This window comes from Haemaphysalis longicornis, unplaced genomic scaffold (genome assembly GCF_048455015.1).
Source record: "Haemaphysalis longicornis isolate Haplotype H1 unplaced genomic scaffold, Haemaphysalis longicornis Haplotype H1 scaffold_8, whole genome shotgun sequence".
Lineage (NCBI taxonomy): Eukaryota > Metazoa > Arthropoda > Arachnida > Ixodida > Ixodidae > Haemaphysalis > Haemaphysalis longicornis.
In genome coordinates this window covers 137,690,565-137,715,416 of record NW_027526445.1, presented here as the reverse complement: position 1 = coordinate 137,715,416, position 24,852 = coordinate 137,690,565, and the positions used below count along the sequence as shown (strand labels likewise).

General features: G+C 47.2%; 1 protein-coding gene across 1 annotated transcript in view; it reads left to right on the top strand.

Annotated features, from left to right (window-relative positions):
• LOC144150209 (pancreatic lipase-related protein 2-like) overlaps nucleotides 1-22,568 on the top strand; it is a 77,114-nt gene extending 54,546 nt beyond the window's left edge. The window contains exons 5-6 of the mRNA XM_077682057.1: nucleotides 20,690-20,944; nucleotides 22,357-22,568. Coding sequence (XP_077538183.1) covers nucleotides 20,690-20,944; nucleotides 22,357-22,436 — 335 coding nt within the window. The 3' untranslated portion in view covers nucleotides 22,437-22,568. The remainder of the gene's footprint in view (nucleotides 1-20,689; nucleotides 20,945-22,356) is intronic.
• The last annotated feature ends 2,284 nt before the right edge of the window (nucleotides 22,569-24,852 follow it).

Genomic DNA, 24,852 nt, shown 5'->3' with positions numbered 1-24,852 from the left:
ATATATTTTGAAGATTCTAATACCCCCAGGGACCCCGAGAAGTTATCTGTGGAACCATAGTGCTAGTACAAGAACTTATCAACCCTCTCCTGCGAATAGGTTGCGTTCCATAACGATCGGGACAACTCTGGCGTAGCTATGGTTCATGTAAATGAATAAGACTACTATTTAAATGAACACGATTTGTTACATGTGTTTTTGCACTTCCAGTCACACTTCCAGTATTATGCAAGGCCTCGAGTAAATACCCTTTTTTGGTATACCGCGCAAGATATGTCGGTTCACTTGGTATAAATTATTCGCCAAATACTAACTTATTTTCGTATTATCGCAGTTTTTCCCTTTACTCAACACTGCTTGCGCGCTGTGCTCCCAATACCGCTGTATGCTGACAGCCGCTATGATAATGTCCACTAGTCACGACAGTGCACAATCATGAATAAGTTAGACGTTCCAAATTTGTCATTGTTATAAAATTCGTTATAATCAGAGAAATGCAGAAGTTACACAAAAGAGGACAAAGGGATGGACCACGAAACACTGAAATAACAAACGTTGTGCAGCTGGCCCCTGCATAATACTGGCACGTAGTCAAGGATGATGCAGTTGTATTGAATGTACAAAAATTATAGGAGCGAGTTTGTTCTAAAAAAATATCTGCGGCTTAGCTCGGCTAACATTGGATATTCAAAGCAAAAGCTTCGCTTAGTCTGGATGAATCGTGGTTTCGCTGGTTAACATTTTGGCTCATAACCATGGCTCAAAGGCGTGCGGTCCCGTGCAATGCTCACAGAAGGAGGCCCGCCTCGCTCTCGTTCACGGCTAACGCGCCGTTCCTCTTCGCCGGGCGCAAGGTGAGTCCTGTAGCCCGAGAGGACCCGGCGGCGCATGCGTGGGAGGCTGTGGTCGGCTCGCTAGCAGCTGATTCGCCGCATACGAGGCGGCCGCCGCCGCTCGCTGAGCAGAACGACTGAGAACGGGGCCTTGCGCCCAGCGGTGAAAGTCACGTGATGCGCTTCAATGGGTGTGTCCCAGGGGGCGTGTTTGCGACCAAAAGGTGAACTTGCACATCCGCGGCGAAACCGCTCGACGAGAGTAGTAAAGCTTTGCGTTAAAAACACACATGCGCTTAAGTAGCAGTCAACAAAACGACGGGCTCTGAGGGGTGTCGGCGAATCGAATGCCACGGAGATTCCCTTGCGAGCCCTTATCTTTCGGCGTTACTCCTTCGAGAACCGTCGAATAAGATCTCGAACATTGGAAATCAATGACAAACACTCTATTGCAGTGACGACAGGTGATACAGTCTTTTTAAAAGATCATATAAGATAGCCTGCGCAGCTTACGTGGCTCAGTGGATAAGGCATTGCGCTGCTGAGCACGAGGTTGCGGGTTCGATTCCCGGCCGCCGCGGCCGCTTTTCTGATGGAGGGGAAGCGCAAAAAACGCCCGTGTGTTCGAGATTTCGGCGAACGTTAAAGATCCCCGGGTGGTCAACATTAATCCGGAGCCGTCCACTACGGCGCGCCTCATCGCCTGCGTTGCGTCGGTGCGTTAAACCCTACAATCAATCAATCAATCAATGAATCAATCAATCAATGGGCCTCTCTTGTACACTTCAATTTGCCAGTAGCCGGTTTTCAGATCCACGGATGAGGAGTACTTTGCGCGGAAGAGGTAACCGAGGGTGTCGTCGTTTCGTGTCAGGACGTACAGGTCCCCGTAGAAGTAAACGGAGCACGCGAGGGGCCTTAGGCCGAACTGCATCGCTGCGCCGCGTATATATATATGGGCACAGACGGGAACCAAGGGGCGCCGGTCTAAGAGTGCGTTCGCGCTGCCTTCGCCGCCCTATCTAATACGTTTAATTGCCGCTCTGCTGGCGTGCATACTGGGCGTCACGGTTTTCATATAGAAGCGCTGGGCTATAGAGGGTCGCTGGTGGCATCGCCGTCGCAGGCATCAGCGGCGGCCGAATCTGCCGCTGTTCAGCTGGACGAATCTGCCCACGCTCGGACACGTGCGTTGTTGCGCGCTGTACAGGGTGGCATAAAATTGTAGGCCGCTGCGGTTTTCCACAGCATGTTTTTACGATATAATTTATTGTAGGCAGTTTCCCCTTATGCTGATTAGCAAATTTCCGCAATAAAAAAAAATTGCCTTGGACAATATATATATATATAGAGAGAGAGAGAGAAAGAACTTTATTCTGGAGCTGTTGGACAATATAGAAAGCACATTCACAGAAGTTTCGGTTATTTGGAAAAAAATCTTTCGCTTCCCAAATTGTTTTTCTTTTAAATTGGGGTTTCTCGCGAGATACTGCTGCAACTCAGTTCAGGTCTGTCCTAAAGAAAGGAATATACAGAATACCCATGCGGTGGACATACCGTAAAGAATAAGTGCAATTGTCTTCTTTTACAACGGAGCTCATATGGCGCATATTTTCTGTCGCATTAAACCAACGTTGGTTTTTAAAGACGATAGTCTTCCTTGGGATACTTAAACCCAGATTTGTTTGTATGTCTACTTGTCTTAAGGTCTGTCTGTCTGCCTGTCTGTCTGTCTGTCTGTCTGTCTGTCTGTCTGTCTGTCTGTCTGCCTGTCTGTGACTCGATTCAGCCACCCAGCCGAAGTAAAACGAGGCCTACGCAAGAGTCTTATATAGTCACCGTTAAATCTACCCGTCTAAGTCCGGTGTATTGTTCATACTTGTCAACATTGTTGAAGAAGAACAAGACGTTATGCAAATATAAGACAACAAAAATAATACAGAAGTGGTATTTGCAGTGTTCCTTTAAAAAAACCATACATGCTTCATTTTTGCGAAATGAAATACTTCATGAATTGCCGAAAAAAAAAAATCGCGCCGCCGTCTCCTGCTAAAGCCCGCACCACTATAGCTTGCATGGCGCCATTTTAAGAAATAAACCGGCAACAGTTACGAAGGGTTCCTCTAGATAGGTTCCACGTTCTGCTTGGAACGCACGTGGAGTAGGGCAACGTGGTTCTATCAACGTACAAGTAGGGCGCCTCGATTCACGCGCGTCTCAGCCGTACGGCAGCATTGGCATCGAGACACCCTGCCTGGAGCAGCGGAAGGCGGTAAATTTAAAATGATTTAAGCAAACCTTTGGCTTCTTTACCTTCGAAGGAGCGCAACGCAAGAGGAACAACATGAGAGGTGAGCGGGAAAGCGAAGGGAGGCATTTACTTGGCAAAAGTTGATAACGACTATCGTCTTTTGTCGACATTTGCAACGAAAGGAGCCGATACGCGGCCAATTTTTTTACGAGCACCTTCTATTAGTTAAGAAAATGTTGCAACTTTGAATTAAACACTGTGGAGCTGTTATGCCGATGGTAAGATAAAGAAAATATTAATTAGCTGATGCTTCGACACGCACCGTTAAAAACATTCAGTGCCCTTACACTCTGTGAAGAAGGATGACCAGCGAAGCTGTGGTGCATAATTCTTAGCGAATAATTGTCATATATTTTATTTCCCGACATAGTTCCGGTAAAAGAACACTTACCCCTACGAAATCTTGAAGGTGCGCAAAAGTAATCATACGAAATGGTAAAAACAAAAATATATGAAGAATCCCCAAATCTACAAATAATAAAATGTAAACTAAAGCTCTTAAAATTAGTTACGAGAGCGGAATGGTACGCTTTATCACGTGGCCTTGCGCAAAAAACCAAACCAGAGTTATCCAGAACCGTCAGGACTTTTAACCATTTTTGTTGAGGCATCCTCAGAAGTATGAGTGTAATGAAAATATCTTTCGCGCTGCTGCAGTGCAAGGCAAGGAGTTTTTAAAAGTGGAGCTGTTCTAGGGCTCGGCTTTACGACAGTCGGGTGGGGAGCAGGGTTTTCCGCCTAAAAAAACCGGATCCCCGTGTGGAAAAAAAATCATAAAAAACATAAAAGCGCTCATACGGCGTTTATATATAATAGAAAACTGCGTATATTTCCCATAAAAAATGTCTTCTAACAATGCCTTTCTGCTTAGAGGTGAACCGACTTTCAAAAGATCGGCGTAAGTTTGGTTTTTGTAGGCTGGCTTTCTGCATTGCCGTTTGCGCCGTGAAGCATGGCCAGAGAGAAATTATATTATATTCCGAGCAAGTTGGCAGGGGAACGTGATGATGGTGGCGGCTCGGTCAACCATAAGTAGCTGCACCCCCGGTTGCCAGCTGCCCATCGCGTCCTTCCACGGCTGGATGCTGCAGATTGGGGGGATGGGTTGAGAGGACAGTCCACATAGTGTGAGCGACAGTGTCAAGGGAGTAACAGAGGGGACATTTAGGGGAAGGAAACTGAGAGGGATGGGTCTTGGTGGGGGAGCAGGAGGGATCGACTGATGCGGGAGTTGGTCTGGAGGGGCGTTCCTGAGCGTTGGTTAGGGATTTGTGGTCAAAGGGAATAGCGGCGGCGGGCGAGACGGTGATGCTCCGTGACTTTTGTGTGACAGCAGTTGACCGCGGGCCGACTGAGCACTGTGGTAGGGCGCCTCCGGGGAGTATGATTGCAGAAAACGGCTCCAAAGTTGGTGTTATTCAGTTAACAGTGCAGTTGTAAACGATACAGAATTACTGTCTGCCGTCAATAAATGGCCATCCACGAAGGGAGTTTGGTTACAGAAAACGGCGGTAACTTTTGTTTTTGATCAGTGGGGATCGCATTTGGCGAAAAAATTCGACCCTCAAAGGGCTAGTGAACGTTACGATTCGAACCGGTGCTGGCAGGCTTACCTTGCGCATTCTAAATCCGATGACATTGCAGAAGCGCGGTATGCCGATTACTGAGATATCGAGAATGCCCAGCCAATGATAACTGCGGATGCAAGCTTGTTGTTTCACGGAACCGAAACCGAGACTGGCTTCAATTATAATCGTAGCCATCGTCAAATAACAGTAGCACCTCGTATGGACGTCAGTGTTTTAGTTTGTGCGACGGGCGCTGACTGCGTGTGGTAGTTGTTCTTTTTTCGGGCTTGATAAACTAAAAATCGGCTTATCGACAGGATAAACATTGAAAATGCGTTTACTTGAGTCAGTCTAGAGGATGAAAGCAAAAACAGAAGTTTGAAAAATTCACCTCAGGGTCCCTATAAGGACACACCACCAATTACTGGATTAGGTTTGAAATTGTTTATTTACATGTTCCTTCTGCGCTTTTAACTGGGGCTGTAGTAGTCATCATCGTATCCGTCTATATCATTGTCTCCTTCATGCATGACGTTGTCTCCTTCATGCATTCAGTCCCCGAACATAGGCAACCCCTAAAATTAGAAAAAAGATTGTTAGTAGACTACGTCATTCTCTTTAGAAACATTATCCAGCAGGGTATAATAATTGCTTTTGTGCATATGGCGTTTAATATAAGAATTTAAAATACTAAAATAAACAAAATTGTGCACGTTGAATAAGTGGTGTTCGAGAAACAGTAGGTGGGAGAGGGGAGTCGACTAAGCTTCTCCCCACACTGACAGCGGATCCCAAGAGAGAGGGAGCAGTCAGACCATACCAGTGCAAGGCCATTGTTGGAAGGCTCTGTGAAGCAAAGACCATTAAAGTATGTACTGTGCTTTATTCTGAAGCAGTTGTCGTCATACCTTTCGTCGTCGTCTTCCGATGGCACTGCTGCGTCGCACAAGTTCCCCTGTAGCGCGTCCTCGCCTGGGTAGGCCTCCACTTTGTCGCAAGCCGGTCCGGTGGCCGTCTCTACCTGTGCATTGTGAAAGGGTGGCTTGACAGATTCGTTGTCGTTCCATTCGGCGAAGCAGGCCTGTAGCGCTCCAGTCGCTAGAAGACGACGAAGAAGGCACGACCCCCTCGTGTGACGAAAGCCCATGCGTAAGCGTGGATGACTCCGGGCACTCCTCTGGAGGCGCACGCACACGTGCGTTCGGCACTTTTTCTACTAAAGCCACTAAGCTAAAATCGTGCCGGACACCTCACTCCGGGGGAGTGTTAAAGATGACATTTCTTATGTGGCTACTCACACGCGGAAATTTTTATCGCTCTGTCTGTCTGTCCCTCATACTATCGTCCTCGACATTTGCAGTGAAGCAACCGGACACGCGGCCAATTTTTTAAGTGCGAATGCACTTAAAAAATTGCGAAAATTGCGAAAAAATTGCGAAAAAAAAGTGCGAATGCACTTTATAAGCGACCCCGAACCTTCCGCCGTCCGCATAGCAACAGCTGCGGGTGCGCGCGCTTTTCGTCTTCCTTAGCAACGGGGGGAGATGGGCGCGCGCTGCCTGGCCGCTAACATGGCACAAACCCACGTGGGAGATTGGCCAGCAATAAGTGCGAATGCACTTCTTAAGCGAGCCTGAATCGTCGCGCTCGCATAGCGCCTCCTCTCCCCCCTCGCCTACTCTCCTAAAGCCCCTTTACTACTCTCCAGATCGCAACACCCTCTCTCGGCGCGCCAGCCAGGCCACTACACTATATAGAAAAGAAAACAGCATCCGGCGCCAGGTTTCGATCTGCGGACTTTGCGGCCGCAGCGCGACGCTCTACCGACTAAGCCACGGACGCGACGTTGATATCAGTGTTAGTAACGCGCCTTATATCTTTAACGCATCCAAACTACGTCGTCAGCGGCGTGCGTTGGCGACTCAGCGGCGTTATAGCGGCTTGATAACTGCGTGGTGTACACGTGATACTACAAACCCGCTAGTTCTGCATTCTCTCACGTGACTGCGCCTCCTCTCCCTTCACTCCGGTCGGCGCTTCGCAGCTGCGGTGCGCTGCGGTGCGGTGCGCTCCTCCTCTCGAACATACACGTTAATTCACCAAGATTTCCGCAGAGGGACAAACGAGGCGTGTTAAGCCGAACGTGATCACGAGGGGGTGTTAATGTAACTAACGGGCAAAATGCCACCAAACTTCAACAAACTCCCCCTCATAGCATCACCCCGTGCTTCGCACTTCCTCATACTCCCCTTCGGGGAAATGCGGGGGAATTTTTTTCTTCCTATTTTTTTTGGAACCAAACGAACCAAGCACAAGCTTGAGCAATTTTGCCGTTAAAAACAATATAGAAAACGCAACCGCAACTGATTATAGTATACTTGTCCTCCATTTGCAGGATGTGAAGTAATAAATGAAAAGTATGAATTAAAAGTTGCCCATGTCCTGTTCCTGTCTTAACGATGGAGCTGTTTAGGCTTCTAGCTCCGCCATCCAGCATAACCAAAAATTCCAAGAAAAATGGTGAACACCCTGTTAAAAAATTGAGTAGTTTCCTCCATGCGGCCCTTTTATATGCCAGCATTCAACAGTATTCTCGACGCCTATTTGCTCATCATCATCATAATAATCAACAACAACTACAACGGCCTATTTATGTCCACTGCAGGACGAAGGCCTCTCCAACTGACCTCGAACTGCTCCTGTCCTGCGCTGCGTGAGTAGCTGCGCACATCGCTGCCCAACAGAACAGGCTCACGACGTCAACCTAAGGTCGCACCATCCTGGCTGACATAGGGTTTGCGACATATCAGTTATCTACTCTACCAAAACAACCTCTACCATGGGACACAATTCCTAGAATAATGGTCAAGCCCATCCCACGTCCCATGGACCCGTCTTCAGACTCCGGCAGGCGCCGAAGTAGAGCCCTCCATCTTTCCAGCCCATCACATGACACATATTACAGAGGCGCCACATTTGCCGACAACATAGCCATAATTGTCGCGGTAGGTCCACGTGAAGACATCATCCGTCAACACTGTAATGTACCTTCTTCTACCGCTGCTGAAATTCAAGCCATTGCCGATTCGATCATGCTGCAAACCCATTCAACTGACCAAATTACCATCCGCATGGATAGTCAATCTGCCCTCAGAGAATTCGCCACTAACTCCTTACCTGCGCACATTCATCACAACCTGACATGGTACATGGCAGCCCACAGCCACCTGCACGTATTTCTAGAATAGGTCCCCGGACACTAGGGAATTGTAGGGAACGAAAGAGCTCACACCCTTGCTCGTGCAAATCGAAACCCGAGCGACCCTCAACCCTGGCCCCAGGACTACAGACCTAAGGAAGAACGCGCCGGCCATCTCAAGGCCCCGAGGCAACAGCTTAAGGACCTTCGCAGTTCCCGCCGCAATCTTCCTCCTCCCACTTCTGACCTCACACGCCACGAAGGCACACACATCCGCCAGGTTCAGACTCTCTCCCTCTCTTGTGACCTAGATCTTCACTAAATAATGACCCGAGATGGCACGCCCCACTGTCAGGTGTGTAGTGCCTATCCCGACGTTAAACGCACCTACTGGACTTGTCCTCGCGCCAGGCGATCACCTCACTTTCTTCATCCACACCTTTTACCATCCCACATTCCATACTCAGCAGTCATTCAGGCATTACGGAACCAGGGGGTAGATGAGCATTATGTAAGATTACTAGAGGATATCTACAATGGTTCCACAGCTACCATCATCTTCCATAAGGAGAGCAGTAAAACACCTACAAGGAAGGGCGTCAGACAAGGGGACACAATCTCTCCAATGTTATTTACAGCATGTTTACAAGAGGTATGCAGAACATTGTATTGGGAACCGGTGGGAGTAAGGGTTAATGTAGAATACCTCAGTAACCTCAGATTTGCAGATGACGTTGCCTTGCTAAGCAACTCGGGGGACGAATTGCAAAGCATGCTTCCGCACTGGACAAACAGAGTAGAACCGTGGGCCTGAAAATTAGTATGCAGAAAACTAAAGTAATTATCAATAACCTCGGGACAGCACAGCGCGTGAGATGGGTGGCGAGGCCGTGGAAGTAGTAAGCGAATATATCTACTTAGGCCAAGTTGTTACCCCGGATACCAACCATGAGGCAGAAATAATTCGAAAGATAAGAGTGGGGTGGAGTGCATTCGCCAGGCATTCTCAGATAATGAATGGCAGCCTACCATTGTCTCTTAAGAAGAAAGTGTATGACAGCTGCATCTTACTGGTTCTCACCTACGGGGCAGAAATTTGGAGGCTCACTAAGAGGGTTCAACTTAAATTGAGGAGGACTCAGCATGCAATGGAACGGAAGATGATATGTGTAACATTAAGGGACAAGAAGAGAGCGGAGTGGGTCAGGGAACAAACGCGTGTTAAGGACGTATTAGTCGAAATTAAGAAGAAGAAATGGACGTGGGCAGGGAATGTCATGCGAAGGCAAGATAACCGTTGGTCATTGACGCTAACAGAGTGGATCCTTAGAGAAGGCAAGCGTTGCAGGGGGCGGAAGAAAGTTAAATGGGCAGATGAGATCAAGAAGTTTGTGGGGATAAATTGGTCGCATTTAGCACAGGACCGGGGTAATTGGAGAATAATGGGAGAGGCCTTCGCCCTGCAGTGGGTGTAGATAGGCTGGTGATGATAATGATGATGATGATTCCATACTAATTGGAAAGCTGGGCCGCTTCTGCGCCTGATCTTCGCCCCATCCTTTGGCCTCTCCTCGCCCAGCACATTGCCAACGAGCGGGGCCCTGACACCTGCGGAATTCCCGCCTGAACGTATTCCAGGCCCACCAGAACCCCATTTTCGGCAGCCCGGACATGGACCGCTTTAAATGAAGTTTGATCTCTCTCCCTCGAGTCGATTCTTTACCCGCAAATTTCCTTATTTTTCCCTACATCGAGTTAATGGTACTCATCTTCTTGTGGTCCTGTCAGTTATATTTCACCTCTCTATTTTCTTGGCGAATGGTGAAGAGGAAATAATGAAGTTCTTTTGATGCTAGAGCCGAGAGGACAATCTTGACTCGCTGCGATGGCCGACGTCCGATGCTTGAAGCACGAGAGGGATGAGCACTGTCTTTCTTGCTGGATATTAGGTTTATTTAGACAATTTCCATTACTCCAAGCATTTAATTGAGGGCAGAATGGCGGTTACATTGTCACTCTGCCCGCAGCGTCCTGTTCGGCCAAGATCTGTACTGAACTAGATCCCCTGTAGACCGACCCCGGACAAAACCCACCACTCTGGTCTTGATCCCAAAAACTACGCCTCCAGTGGGGGACGTCCAAGTAAGAGCAAAAACCCTTTTCAGCATGATTGACATGGAGAAAGGACTGTCCACAAGAACCAACCAATCCTAAAAATGCCCCCACCTGCGGTTATATGACCAAACGTTCTCTCTAATGCACTCATAGTACGTTTCCCGCGCACGTTATTGCAATCGACAAGCAAATGCAAGGCATTTGCCACCTAAAGTCACTGACCATGCGGAGTGGTCACACCATTATGCTAACCGGGCAGCACATACACAAAGCAAAGCCGAACACTTAGTGTCCTCTAGCTAACATCTTAGTGTCCTCACCTTGCCGCCCCGAATTTGTCCACGCACGTTCGCCGGCACAATGAGAGAGTCGTTGCTAATCCCCTCCCCAGACTGAGGGACGCCGCTGGCTGCCACTTGACTCGTTGGAAGAGCTGCCTTAAACCCAGGCGAGAATTCTCGAGGCGAATGACGCATAAACGAACAGCACCTACGCCGGCTTCGCAATCCTCAAAGTCTACGCCGCGCGCCTTTTCGACACTAAGAGATGGCATCTTTTCGCTTCCCGTCAGCTCGTCAGCCTTGACAAACGACCGCATACCAACGCAACAGAGGTACTCGGGATAAGCATCCCCGTCTTTTGCCACACAAAAGGAAGAAGCACAAAGCATGCACTCGGCGCCCCCCAACTTCGCGTCCCAGCGGCTGCATAAAAGGAACGTAGCATGACAGCCACAATAGGAGGTGACGCCGATGCATGAGTCACCGGCGGCTTTCATTAATTCAATGAGGAGCACGAACTTAACACCGTCTCTCGGTATCCGATATGTCACCCTGGTGGTCCACCTGTTATGATCTCGTCGAACTAAATGGGCTGCTGTTTGAGCTATAATATCATCTACCAGAGTTTGTTCCCTAGTCCAGCAAGATCGCTTCCGGTCGGTAAGCGATGTTTCTATCATTTTTCGTTCCATCGTCCTTTGGGGCGACTTGCGGTTGCTTTCCCGTTGTGTAGTAAGCCGCCAAGTTTCCATTCCGTATATCATCATGGATAGGAGGCATAGCGTTTGTATTGTTATTGTGAGTGATAGGTGTCGCTTACGTTCCATTGTTTGTGATTGTGTTGGCCCAGTCCACCCCAGTTTATACCTATCCTGCGCCGGATTTCGTAAACGTGGTTTGGGTGGGTCTGCCCTCATAACTTGTCTGAGACAGTTAAAATCTTCTGCTTGTTCTAAAGTTGCGTTTCTTAAGCTGAAGAGGGCGCTTTTGGCATTTTTATTTAGCATTGCCTTAGATTTATGCATAATTATTTGTAGCCACACGGCAACACTTTCTGAGAGTAGTTTTTCAAGCACTTTTGGCAGCTGCTCTGCCGTTTCGCTGAGCAAGGCTATGTCGTCTGCCAACATCAAAATATTCCCCGCTTATTTGTAATCTCACGTTGTCCCTGTCAAGCTTCCTAAATGTCCCCTCTAGGCAAGGTGTGACCGATTTTGGCGCTATAGTATCACCCTATTGGACACCCCTTCTTATCGGTAGCGTTTCGCTTTCCATCTAAAGGATTACCCTAACCGTACATACCTTATATATGTCATCAAAGAGTTTTATGTATGTCTCCTTTTTATCTGGTCATGTAATGCTTGAAGCATAACTGCGGTGTTTACTGCTTCGAACTCTTTTTCATAGTCTAAAAGGGCCATGTAAAGGGGCTTACTAAACTCCGCGAATTTTTCCGTTACTTCATTGACGACATAAAACGTCTGTCAGTTGTTGCGTATTCTTCCCCAAACCCAGCCTGCTTTCTGGCTTGTAGGACATGTAGGCTGTCATTTATTCGGTTCACTGTTATTTTTGCAAGCAGTTTGTGCACAACTGAGAGTAGGTTGATGAGGTTGTAATGCTTATTGTGTTTACAAACTACCTTCTCCTGAATCTGGATATTGCTGGTATTTTGCCGTGGCAATATTGCTGTGGGAATCTTTAGAGTCCTTAAAGGAACACTGAAGTGATTTGTAAACATTGCGGAATTACTAGCGCAAATTGTAGTCCGGAGTCTATAGGCCATGTTTCGACCACTCTGAGCGCGTTTACGCGAATTTATTTAGTACAAAAATCAATTCGAAAATGCTGTCCTCCACCTGCACCCTCACCCATTTTCTGTGGCATTTTTGTGTGACGTACGTTAGGAGGAGATGAGCTAGCAATTCGTCGAGCGACTGCATGGCTCGCCGACCTTCCGACAGAGTCAGTCGGCCCAGCGATTAGTCCCCCGGCCAGCGACGCGTCGTCGCAATTCGCTCGCTCAGTTGAAACTAAGCCACAACACGTTTGTGAATGGAAGAATGTGCCTTTCTTTACTTTGTTAGTTTGTACACTGTATCAAGCTCCGAGTACGGGTCACTCCACACAAGCGCTGCACAAGTGCACATGCGACGCTTCGCTGACTGGTCCGCTAGTAGGAAAATGTAAGGCCACTTGAAGGCGGGAAACGAGACAGCGAAGTCAATATAGGTACTAAGAAAATGAAATCAATTGAAATTTTTACCGTATAGCGCATAAATAGGGAGCAGGAAGCACTTTTTTGCGCTGGGTGAACGGGCACAGCGGTCAGCACCACGACCACACATCTGCGAATGCTTTTCCGTCTAAGAAATGCAATTGCTGGACGTGAGGTACTGTGGAAGTTTGAGGGACGCTTACTGCACGAGCGCTATACAACAAAGAGTCACCTAAGGTTTTTGAGATGCTAAAACTAAATAAAAGTGTGAACTGGTTATACATTACATACCTTATATACCCACCGTCGGCAGCTCTGGCTCGTTGCCGAGTGGTCTGATGCGCTACCATTATGGTTTTGCAAGACGCAAGTTCGAATCTTCGAGAGTACATGCATTTTTTTTTGTAAGTTGATTTTTTTGTTTGCCGCTGATGTTTTCTAAACTGAGTTCCCATTTTGGGCCGTAACGCGTACTGCTCCACGAGCGAATTCGCAGAACGCAGCGAGTTCTCGTTGGCGTGCTATTGCTACAAGCACCGACTACTTGCGGGCAGTGGGCACAGGCCAGAGTCAGCAGACCCTTGGCCTGGTGCGAACACGCTTTTTAAGATACAGGCATGACTGAGGCAAGATCCACATATGGGGGAAAAGCGCATGGCATTTGAGCGTCTGTGGTGACGCGGAGGGCGTTCATCCACTCCGTCGGCCTCGGCTAGTGATTGCTACGATTCCAAGCCGTCCTGGTAGGCTTATCGTGGGTATTTTACAGCCGACAACATGGGAGAAGCCTGGTATGATGATTATTGAGATATCGAGAATGCCCATCCAGCGATAACGTCGGATGTCAAGCATGTTGCTTTACAGAACCGAAACCGAAATATGTTTGAATGCTAATCTTGGACATCGTCCAATCACGCTGCACCCCCTCCCGACGTCACAGCCTTCTTTTGGTGCGGCCACCACAGACCGCGCACGGTAGTTTTTCTTTTTTCGGGCTTTATAAAATAATTGCTGACTTATCAACCGGATAAACGATGAAAAGTTCGTTAATTTTAGCCAGTCTACGCAGTGCAAGGAAAAACGGGAGCTTGAGAAATTCACTTTAGCCTCCCTTTAAGCATTCGGAATTTCGTGCAGAAAGCTTTTCCAGTACAATACCTCGTCCCTCTATTAAACGGTCCATGGTTATGCCGTCTTCAGCTCTTTCATGCCTTTGAGAGCCTCTTAAGCGTCCCCTCCCCTTATGTTACTTGTGGGACATCGCAAGCTAAGCGTGCACGTTCAGTTGTCTCCCTTGTCTAACGTGGCTGGCATGCTGGTGTCAAATCTACCTGCAACGTTGATCATTTCGTCTATGCTGCGCGTAGTGTTGCCTTGCTTGTCTCTAAGAATCTGTCGTTGCCGATAGCTAGCTTCGTCGTTGTTATACGCCTCGAGCGCGGCCTGTAGGGGCGCCACTGAAATCCCCCTAGCGGCCCGTTTCGAAAGCAGCCGCGGGAGCCCGCGCCCCGCTCCCCAGTGCCGCCGCTGCTTTTGCGGCACGTTCACGACTGAGATTTACCGTTTGCGGGCGTTTGAAATCCATGTTTATATGGAGCAGTCACTCTGTTCGCAAATGGGGTGTGTTTACGAGAGTGTAAATGTTTCTGACGCGATCTTAGTGTGGTATATTCGGTCTGTATAAGCGTCAGGTGTGTGCCACAGGCCAGCGTCGCGGAACCGGCGTAAGATGGAGCCGATTGTAGTTACACTGACCTGAATTTACTAGCCGTGTCTACGTAACCACCGGTTCCTGAGATGTTCATGCTACGGCGGTACACTACGATTTAAATCGGTTTTGTGCCCTTACATAATCAGCGCCCGGCACTCATACCTGACAGCACGCCAGTTACGTTTGCCAATATTATACCTCAGATATTGCTCACCACCATTTACAAGCCAGCCTGTGTTAATTTCGGGAATATTCAACAAAAGTGTGATGGACAATGCATAAGTATACTCGGGGATCAGCACACGACACAGTCGTCTTGTCGTGAGGTGAGCGCCCGCAAACATTCATCTGCTATCCTCTGCGAGCAGCGCGGAGACGGGCTTAGAATATAATCCACGTCCGCGACTAAACACTTTTTCTAAATATCGTCATATGGCACAGGGAGCCTGCAGAATAAAGCAGAAACTGAAATCAGAGGGCCTTATTTCATACCACACTCTTCCAGAGACACCTTTCATAGCTTGATTATTGAACAGCCTATCCTGTATACTTCCAAAAATGCGTCCGCCGTACGATCAGCTCTTCGTTGAAGTAGAAGAACAAAAGGAAAGTGAACACGGGATTTGTGTGTGGGATTACTAAACCGTTCATTGCTTGATTCCGCTTCGCATTTGTACACAGCGTCCCCCTGCCCTCCCCCCCCCCCCCCCACCGATGTCTCGCGAAAAAGCAGTGCATTTCGCGTATAGTTGGTCTAGTGAACCCTACCTAGCTGAAGTTTCGACGAACCTCTTTAGCATGTCAGAAGCTGCACTGTTTTGTTTACATTTCTGTTTCTTAATTCCGCACTTGCACCGCATTTCTTTTCCTGTGGGTTCAGTAACTTGCCTTGGTTCTTCCTATATGGCGTGTGTGGGCACATATTTAACGACGCAAATTTACTTAACCATTTCGCATGGTTTATATTCTTATAACAGGCATTAGTTATTGTCCGGGATTGGGTAATCACATCCCCGAAACACATTTATCTGCGACGTATATATTCGAAACGAAGCCGCATTCGTTGTCCACGCTGCAAAATGAAGCCAACCTCTCATTGTGCCAGTATCAAACGAGTCAATTCATTCAATTCAGGTCAAACGAGTCAATTCAGGTCAATTCATTTGTGCCTGATGTTTTGGAGGTGACATGGGTGATATGCTGCTGCCGTCGCCGACGCCCGGAGAGCGGCGGCGAAGCGCGCAGAACCGCGTCCCCGGGTAGCTCTTGCAGGCGATCGCGTACTCTACGAAGACGCAGCTGCTTTTCAAGTGACCTAAACGAACTCTTTGCCTACAGACGTCACCTTAACAAGTTCTTTTAGGGTGCGGAAAGGCGAAAAGAAGCGAAACAGAACCCGAACACTCTCACGAGCCCCTATCAGCCACGCAGCGCAAATCCCGTCAACGCCGCGGAGAAGCGGCGGCAGGCGGCGCAGCGATCGCGAAGCTCGAGGCGTATATTTAAAGGGACACTGAAGTGAATTTGTCAAGCTCCCGTTTTTGCTTGCACTGCGTAGACTGGCTCAAATTAGCACATTTTTCATCGTTTGTCCGGTTGACAAATCGGTAATTATTTTACAAAGCGCGAAAGAAGAAAAACTGCCATGCGCGGTTTGCGGCGGCCGCACCAACTAAAGCTCTGACGTTGGGACCGTGATTGGACGATGCCCAAGGTGAGCAAGCAAACAAGTTTCGGTTTCGGTTTCGGTTCTGTAAAATACAACCGGTGGAGTTGTTGGATGGGCATTCTCAATACCTCAGTAATCATCGCACCGCGCTTCCGCCATGTTGTCAGCTGTAAAAATGCATAAAGATAAGCCTCCCAGGACGGCTTGGAATCATAGCATTCACTAGCCGAGACCTACGCAGTGCATGAACGCCCTCCGCGTACCCGCAGACGCCCGAATGTCATGCGCTTTTCCCCCATATTTGGAGCTTTCATCACTCATGCCTGTATCGTAAAAAGCGTGTTCGCACCAGGCCAAGGGTCTGTTCATTCTGGCCTGTGCCCACTGCCTGCAAGCAGTCGGTGCTTATGGCAACAGCACGCGAACGAGAACTCGCTAGCGCGCCAATGCCAGCCTGCGCGCGTTTTGTGAACTAGTTCCTGGAGCCATGAACGTTGGGGCCCAAAAAAAGGTGAACTCAATATAGAAAACATAGGCGAAAAACGAAAAAGTTAACTTACAAAAAGAAAAAGCACGTACCCGCGGGGATTCGAACTCGTGACTTGCAAAACTTTTGCGGCGAAATACCTAGCGCCCCAGACCACTCCGCCACGGGGCGGGATACGCCGGCCCTGCTAATATAGGGTATATATTGTACAACCAGTTTACACTTTTTATTTAGTTTTGGCATTTCAAGCAGCTTAGGTGACTATTTGTTGTATTGCGCTCGTGAAGTAAGCGTCGCCCGAGTTTCCACAATAGCTCACGTCTAGCAATTGCATTTCGTATACGGAAAAGCGCTCGCAGATGCGTAGTCGTGCTGCTGACCGCTGTGCTTGTTCGCCCAGCGCATAAAAGTGCTTCCCGCACCCTAGTGTTACGCTGTACGGTAAAAATATCAGTTGATTTTATTTCCTTCGTACCTATATTGACTTCGCTGACTCTTCTCCCGCCTTCCAGTACCGCCTTCCGGTACCAGTCAGCGAAGCGTCGCATGTGCGCTTGTGCAGCGCTTGTGTGAAGCGACCTTGAATTGGAGCTAGATACAGTGTACAAACTAACCAAGTAAAGAAAAGCAGATTCTTCCATTTACAAACGTGTCCTGGCTTCGTTTCAACTGAGCGAACGAATTGCGACGACCCGTCGGCGGCCGGCGGACGAAACGCTGGGCCGACTGACTCTGTCTGAAGGCCGGGGAGCCGTGCAGTTGCGCAGCCAATTGCGAGCTCGGCTCCTCATGACGTCACATGAAAACGCCGCAGAAAATGGGCAAGCGTAAAGAGAAGAGGACAGCATTTTCGAATTAATTTTTCTACTAAATAAAATCGCGTAAACGCGCCCAGGGTGGTCGAAACATGGCCTTGGGACTCCGGACTACAATTTGCGCAAGTAATCCCTCAATGTTTACATATCACTTCAGTGTCCCTTTAAGACCTCTCCTATTTACAGCGCCTAATCCATCACTGCCATCTGCTGCGCTGGAATGTCAATAGTTTGTCTTGTTTTAATCAGTTTCTAAAGTTTACGTTTCGCAATGAATTCCTCCGTCTTGTTAATTAGTTTTCCAGTTTGTTTACTTCATGTTAAATCTCCTGAAGCTCCGGCTCATTGTGTGATGGCCGTTGGTAGGTTGTCTTTTAACCTGTCAACACAATCCTGCTTTTCCTCTTTCAAAGGCGGGAATTTGTTTCGAATGGTTATTTTAAATTTCTGCATCTTGGCTCGGACCCATTTTCTCCTTGGATTTTACTTTTCGTGAGATTCCTGCTTTCTTGTTTGGAATTCAGCCTTACTTTGCACCTAGCCACCCTGCGATTTTGAAGCGAGCACCAGGGGGTAAAGATGATCACAAAGGAGAAAGAGACACTCACGGACGGCACTGGATGATACGAATAAGGTGTTTACCACTGCATATTACCCTTCAGAAACAATAATTCCACTGAACCACTTTTTAAAGCAAAGCTCTAGTATCCTCACCGATGCGTTGTACGCCCATACGCTCTGGAGGAAAGGCATCTTTCTTTGAAAACGATGACAAATACTCGTAGGTTAAGTGAAAGAAAAGAAACGCTTCTAATGTCCGGAATCCAACCTTGTTACCTCGCGTTGTGAAGCCGGCGTCTATCCGTGTGCTCCATTTAGATATGGGCGAAGCGAACGCGAAGTACAGTCAAATCTCGATATAACGAATTTCAAGCGACCGATAAACATAGTTCGTATTTTGAATAATCGTTATAGTACAAAAATAAAAAAATGCGCGGTAAAAATTGTGAACGTAACAAAAGCATCCACCTGCCTTTACTGGGAACATGTGTACGATCGCGTTAGCCTCTAACTCGGGTCTAGATGCACGTTTATTTGAAGAAATCGGTGATTTTCGCTGACGTGTGCCATACAACTGCTGCAAGACAAACGATTCGAACCTGACCATGTTCTTGTGCACTGCCTCGGTGGCATTGGTGCACATGGTAAGAAAAGTGCGCATTTTTGCTGCGCACTGCAAAACATCGGCGTTAGACACATCTTCTCCGCATTGGCTTGCGGGCCCTGTCTCAGCGTCGTCGTCGTCGCTCTCGGCGTCCTCATCGCTGGTTCCGTTATCGAGACGAACGGTGTTGACGATGTCTTTAGTCGTCAGTTCAGCAGACGTGCATGCTTCATCGTCGCACTGCACATAATCTTCAAAGGTGGCGGCAGCGTCCACAGCAAGCTTTTCTGCGACTTCATCCCATCCATGGCATTCTTCGCTGTCTTCTCGCCCCCATTGGCTAGCATGGCGGCGAGACCCCCCAAGCGCAGGCGATGGCGATAGAGCTAACGCGCATGTAGTATGCTGATGATGATAGTTGTGCATGCCCACCATTAGTCGTCATTGACACCAACAAGAGTACTTTCGTAAACTCGGAATTAGTTAGTTGGAACTTGTTTTATATGAGGATGATAGATAGATAGATGTAACTTTTTTAGGGAAAGGGCTGGCTCAGAGCTCTATAACAATGGTAGGGCGGAAAAGGAGGGGGTAAAATTAAGTCCGGCTCAGAATGTCAGCCTCGCGTGCGAAGTCCCAGAGGGAACGCAGGACTCGGGCTGCTTTCGTGTGCTGTGGTGGCGAGATCCAGTACTCGTACGTCGGAACTTGGTGGCGATGGCGCGCGCGAATAGCCGCAAGTCCGGGACACGGCCATACAAGATGCTGCATAGTGGGGTGGACCCGCAGGTCGCATGTCCGACAGGTGACGTCGGGATGGGAGGGCTCAGCGTCTTCAGGTGACTGGCGTCCACGACAAGGGATGTAGGCCCACCATTTAGCAATGCCATCATCGTTAGTGCCGCTCCAGCTCCAGCCTTATGGATAAAAACCTCGGCAGCACGCGGCAGTCCGCTCGGCAATGGATGGGGGTCAAGAGGTGCCGATGCGAGAAGCACGTGAGGATGATAAAATTCGATACATTATTCTGAAATAATCGTGCTCTGAAATTCGTAGTAGTGAAATATTTTTACATAGAAATTAACGGGGATCTGGTAGCGGATTTTCAAAATGTTTGTTAGTCTGAAAATTCGTTAATTTGAGGTTCAAAATACCGGGATTTGACTGTAACAGGTTCCGATTCTCTTAGTAGACCTCAAAGTCAAACTTAAGGCCTTCGGCGTGCACACCCGAGAGTTGCTTTGGGTACCTAGGAAAGAGGAGCGTACGTCCAGAGTAGCACATACTCGCAGTGTGGGATTGGCTAACCAAAGAATCGATCACGATAAACCTTCGCGTTCAACCATCGTCTTCGTTAGACTTGGCGGGGTGCTTGATTTTTTTTACCGTAGTCATCCTATGATCAGTGCTTCCAATATTTCCTCGCAAGCACCTCTACTGTTGGTACAACACCTGGATTGTCTGCGTCTGCTAAAATAAAGGTATCTGATATTTTGTCGGAACGGTTGGAGTTTTTGATGTCTATTTCCTATTCTTTCGTTTGTAGAACAATTTGTTCATCAACCTCATGTTATTTCGTTTCGCGAATCCCACCGGTGTATCTCCTATACTGCTGCGATTGTCTTATCCAAGGTTTCCATCTGATCGTTCTCCTATTTACTTCCTACCAAAATTCGCATTGAAGCCTCTCAACAGGATCGTAAACTGCATTGTTGCATTCTTCATTGCTGATTCGACGTCCTCGTAGAAACTGTCTACGGCTTCGTCATCGTAGCTAGCTCTTCGCTCACAGGCTTCTATTATTTTTAATCTGTGTCACTTGTTTAGCTTATTCCCAACGACTGAGACTTTCTCGGTACTTGTGAAGAATTCCTCCCAATTCCTTGTTTCTCTGTTGTTTCTCTCTGGAATTCGGTGTTTCTCCGTGGAATAAGAATCAAATGTTGTGCTCTTTATTTTCATGATAACCTGGGTAGCACATACTATTCCTACAAAAGAAGCTTTGTGAAGCCTTCTCCGGGTCCTGTAACTTCACTAAACTCTATAATATGCTACTCTTGTCCGAAAGCCCCTCCAGCTGAGATTCCCTCGCTAAAGAAAAGTCTAGCGTTGCATGTTACCAGTTCCTTTGTGTAAGAGAATTTATCACCTCCATAAAGCCACTTACCTTTGCACTGCTAGTGGGCATCCTGTGACCACATGCACGTAGGCTGGGTCTCAATATCAGGACAGCGGCCGCGTTTCTAGTAAAAACGGGTAAATAAGCTGTGTAGATACTTCACACGTCACTCTAATTTTATTTTACGATTTCTTTCAGACACATTATCATGCAGCCACTTCCGTGCACCGCAGCTATTTATTGAATCTTTGAACACTACAAACTGCTCATTTGTATCATATGGCTGTCCCAGCTGGGAATCGTATAAGGACAAGAGCTGCTTTGAAAACTACAGCATCTCAAACACGGGCAAAATGGGATATTATAGCTACGAAGCCACAGGCCGCGGTAAGCAGTACTTGTACACCAACGACAAGCCGCCTTATTGCCGCGGAGACAAAAGGGACCCCCCTGGTAAGTAATGTGAGGAATATATAAATGCTATTTTGTTGGTGTTAGCACTTCTTTTTCTGCGCTTAGAATTTTGCATGATTGTTATGCTTTGCGCGTATGCAATTCATGCCATCGCCATCGGTTATTCTTTAAGAATGTTTATTTGGGGCCGCGATTTGCGAACTAAAGCCGCGTCGAATGTACTAGATTTTAATATGACAAAAAATGTTTTTACCCAAGGAGCGTGTGTTTTCTGCGGTAAACGTTCTAATTAGGTTTTAAAGTACCATAAATTCTCGGTAGACGGGAGTCGCTTAAACGGAATTGCCGCTTAAACGGAACAGTTGCCTGTAAGTTGGTTGATTTTGTATTAAGACACGTAAAAAAAACTCTCGGAAAGCGGAACAAAAAATTTTGCGTCACCGTGTAAACGGAATTCGAAATTGAACTTCTGGTGAATCCCATTGCATGAGAATCTATTTTTACGGTTCGGGCTGTTTCGTTTTTTTCTTCCTCCTTGTTTTTTTTAGCCTGGTTGGCCTCGTCAGCCTTGTCTCGTTAGTGGTCAGCCATGTTACAGCAGCGAATGCAACATCGGTAGTTATTGTTCCAGTCGTTCGGTCTCGATTCATGACGCCGAGGTTATAGCTAGGGCTCAGCTCCTGCCGCCTCGTTAGTGCCATCGTGGTGCTATTCGCACTTCATTACCACATTGCCGTCTTCTAAATTCAGTGGCTCGTAATCACTCGCGAAGTTGAGGCCTCTAGCTTCCGGGAAGATGCAGTTGCAAGGAGTGAAACAAAAATTATTTATGCATTTTGTCGTGCACAGCCACTCATTATTGCCAAATCAAATTTGAGAATGCTGTGTTTAAACCTCTCGTCGTTTTCTTGCTTTCTGAAAAAACTACCCGCTGCATTCACCTTTCAGTGCTTAGAGTTGCACGAAATGGTATTAAGATAGTGTAGACACATATATTTGCACTTTCACACATCTATATTCGAAAACAAAAGTCCTGTTAAACGGGACAAATTTTTCCGTTTCTTTAAGTTCCGTTTATAGAGAGTCTACTGCACTTTGTTGTTATTTTATTCTTGTGAGAAACAGCACTGTAGTTACAAATCGCAATGTCCTATTCATAATATGGCTCAGCAAGGATTGAGGTTGCGTTTTAATTTGTCGTTGGCTATAATAGAATGCATTTTCATATGTTTGCAGCAAAATTCCAAACCTTCCGGTTTGTCATTGCGCTATCGCAAGAGCCCAATACTTCTAAACCGTGCTGTCGCAAAATAGCTTTTTAAAAATGTAGCGAATTAATACGCTGTTACTTTTAATCTACCCGAATTGAGGTAAAACGTTTCTGCGGCAAACTGCACTAAAAACGTGCGAGTGAATGAACGCTAAAACTCATTTTACTGTTTAAATTTCAGGAATGGATAATACTAACGAAGGCAACAGTGCTCCACGAGTACTTCCAGAGAGGTCGTCTCCACAACTAACTGTAAAATAGATGCAGCAAGTGACCTGGTAGAGGCAATTTAAACAAGAACGTTGCCGGACTTCTGGATTTGTGGGGATCAGATGTCTCCCACGACTTTTCAGGATTTTATACAAGGAAATCTGCAGAAAATGTCACAAAAGTAAAAAATATCATGTTTCCTTTCTTTTCGAAATACAAGAAAAATTAAAATGGTGAACTGGAATTTACTACGCGGAAAGTTTTACTGAACAAATTAACAAAGCGGAAGCGACCAAAATAAAACTAAATAAAAATCGTATTATGGGGCCTCAAAATTGCACTTAAAAATGTGACCCGTAACAGAGCTTCTTATTCCTACTGGAAAATGTTTGAACGTAACTGCTGTATTGACCATTGATGCGCTCGAAGTGCTAAATTTACACTCAGTAAGAGAGAGCGGCTGGACTAATGTTATAGACACCCTAACCTGTACAGGAAAAGCTGAGAGCCAACCACTTTTTTAAAATACGTCCGCCTGAAGTGCATGCTTTAACTTTGACAACAGATTTGTAACTTATTGACTAGTTGTCAACCTGCGCTTGACTGGCCGGGGCCCTCTTTTGCAGGTTCTGGCACGCACAGAAGTATCGCTTCATTGGCGAAGTCCCGTAGATAAGAAATTATAAAGGGTATATCAGTGTGTTATTTTCTTTTTATTTACAGTGTGACTAGCTGACCTCCAAATCCGTTACAGATGACACATGGTTTTTGCAAAATAAACGAAATATTCTGTTATGGCGGCTTCTGTTATCCGGCCATTTCGACATCGGTTATAATCCGAAAGTCATAAGTGCCCATTGTGCAAAATATCATCGTGCTTGTAGTTCCAGGGTCAAGGTAACGACCACCGTAGCAAGCGGTGGTCATTTCCTTAAAACAATAAAACAAAATAGAACTTGTGTTAATAAAAACACAAGTGCTACTGACGAAGTTGAAACTAGAGTTTACAGAGTACCAGCCGCATTTGCTACCGCTGTACTATATCTGCGCCCCGCCAGCAGTAAAACAAAAATTGTGTCTTTTTTCGTGGCACACACCCACTAAAGACAGAGGCCTGAATCGGCAGTTTTATGGGCTCTTTCTATAAACAAAAACAGTTTTTAATTTAGCAAATTTTTATACGTACCAGTGCTGCGAATAAAACCTCGATATATCGAACAGCGCAGTGCCCGCAAAATAGTTCGATATAGCCAGAATTCGATATATAAAATCGCGTAAAAAACGCGTCATAAACTGGTACAAATCAATAAATGGACGAATCGTGCAGTAAATACTCCCTTAGAGTTTCAAAGTATTTATTCTTTTGGCTTAAAGTACTGCAGCAGGGTAGCCAGCTTCTTGCTGGCAGTGGCGTGTTTAAACACGGCTTCCTCAACGTAGTCCAAACTTTCTACAAGCGATAGGCCCGTGCCTTCTATAGCGCTGCAGTAGCGGCGCAGCAGGGCCAAAGCCGCTGAAGCATCGGTCGAAGTCGGGAGCGGGGCACTATCAGCGCTTGCGGGTTCAACCTCGGCAGCGTTTTAGTTTCTCCGCTCAGTAGTAACCTCCGCTACGATCTACACGTCCGTCAACTCCGCCGTTGTTTCGGTGCTGTCGTCAACGCCAACAAAGTCATCAATGTACATGCTTCGTTGCTCAGCACCGTGCCCTCGCTTCGAAAACTCATTTGTGCAGCGGCTTCTCTACATCTTCAAAGGCAGCTTTGCGCACACGCCGCGCGCCTGAGTGCTGGTTTTGCCTTGGCTACTGCCTTGGCTTTTATGTCACGCTTATTCTTCAGCAAAGTGCTCAATTTGCTTCTTGGCATGCCTAAAGCTACGGCGACGCTCGCCTTCTTTTCACCACTCTGAACCAGCTTGATTGCCTCCAACTTTTGCGCGAAAGTCAGGGTAGTCCATTTTTTTCACGTTTGCAGCCTTCACTAAATCAACCACCCCACGACGCGCGACAGGTGAGACAGGCCTAACTCCGATCGTAGCACTAGAGTGTACTAGAAGTTTTAGAGTGGCCCGACCGGCCGCCCGGAGAGGTGCTCGTTTCGCGCAGAAAATAGCGGCGGCGCTGTAGTCAACGACAACTGAAAGCGAAAGCGGCGGCTGGCCGCGCGCACGGCCGCGCGCGGGCCAGGAAACGCTGCTGCTTTACGCGCGGAGCGCTCGAAATTTGTTCTGCGGTTAGTCCAATTTGTTAAATATACTGTAAATACAGTGGACTGTGGGTAACGAAATGAAAAATAAACGCTGCAGCTCATTTTGCGTTAGTTTTGCCTTTCCCGCTCGACAACAACAAGGAAAATTACGTATTTTCCTTTGCAGCATTTGTAGCGGATTGTAAATAAAGTAATTGCAGAGACATTTTCGTTTTTTCAATTTCCCATAAAAAGGTATTTTGCGTGAAATTGCCTGGT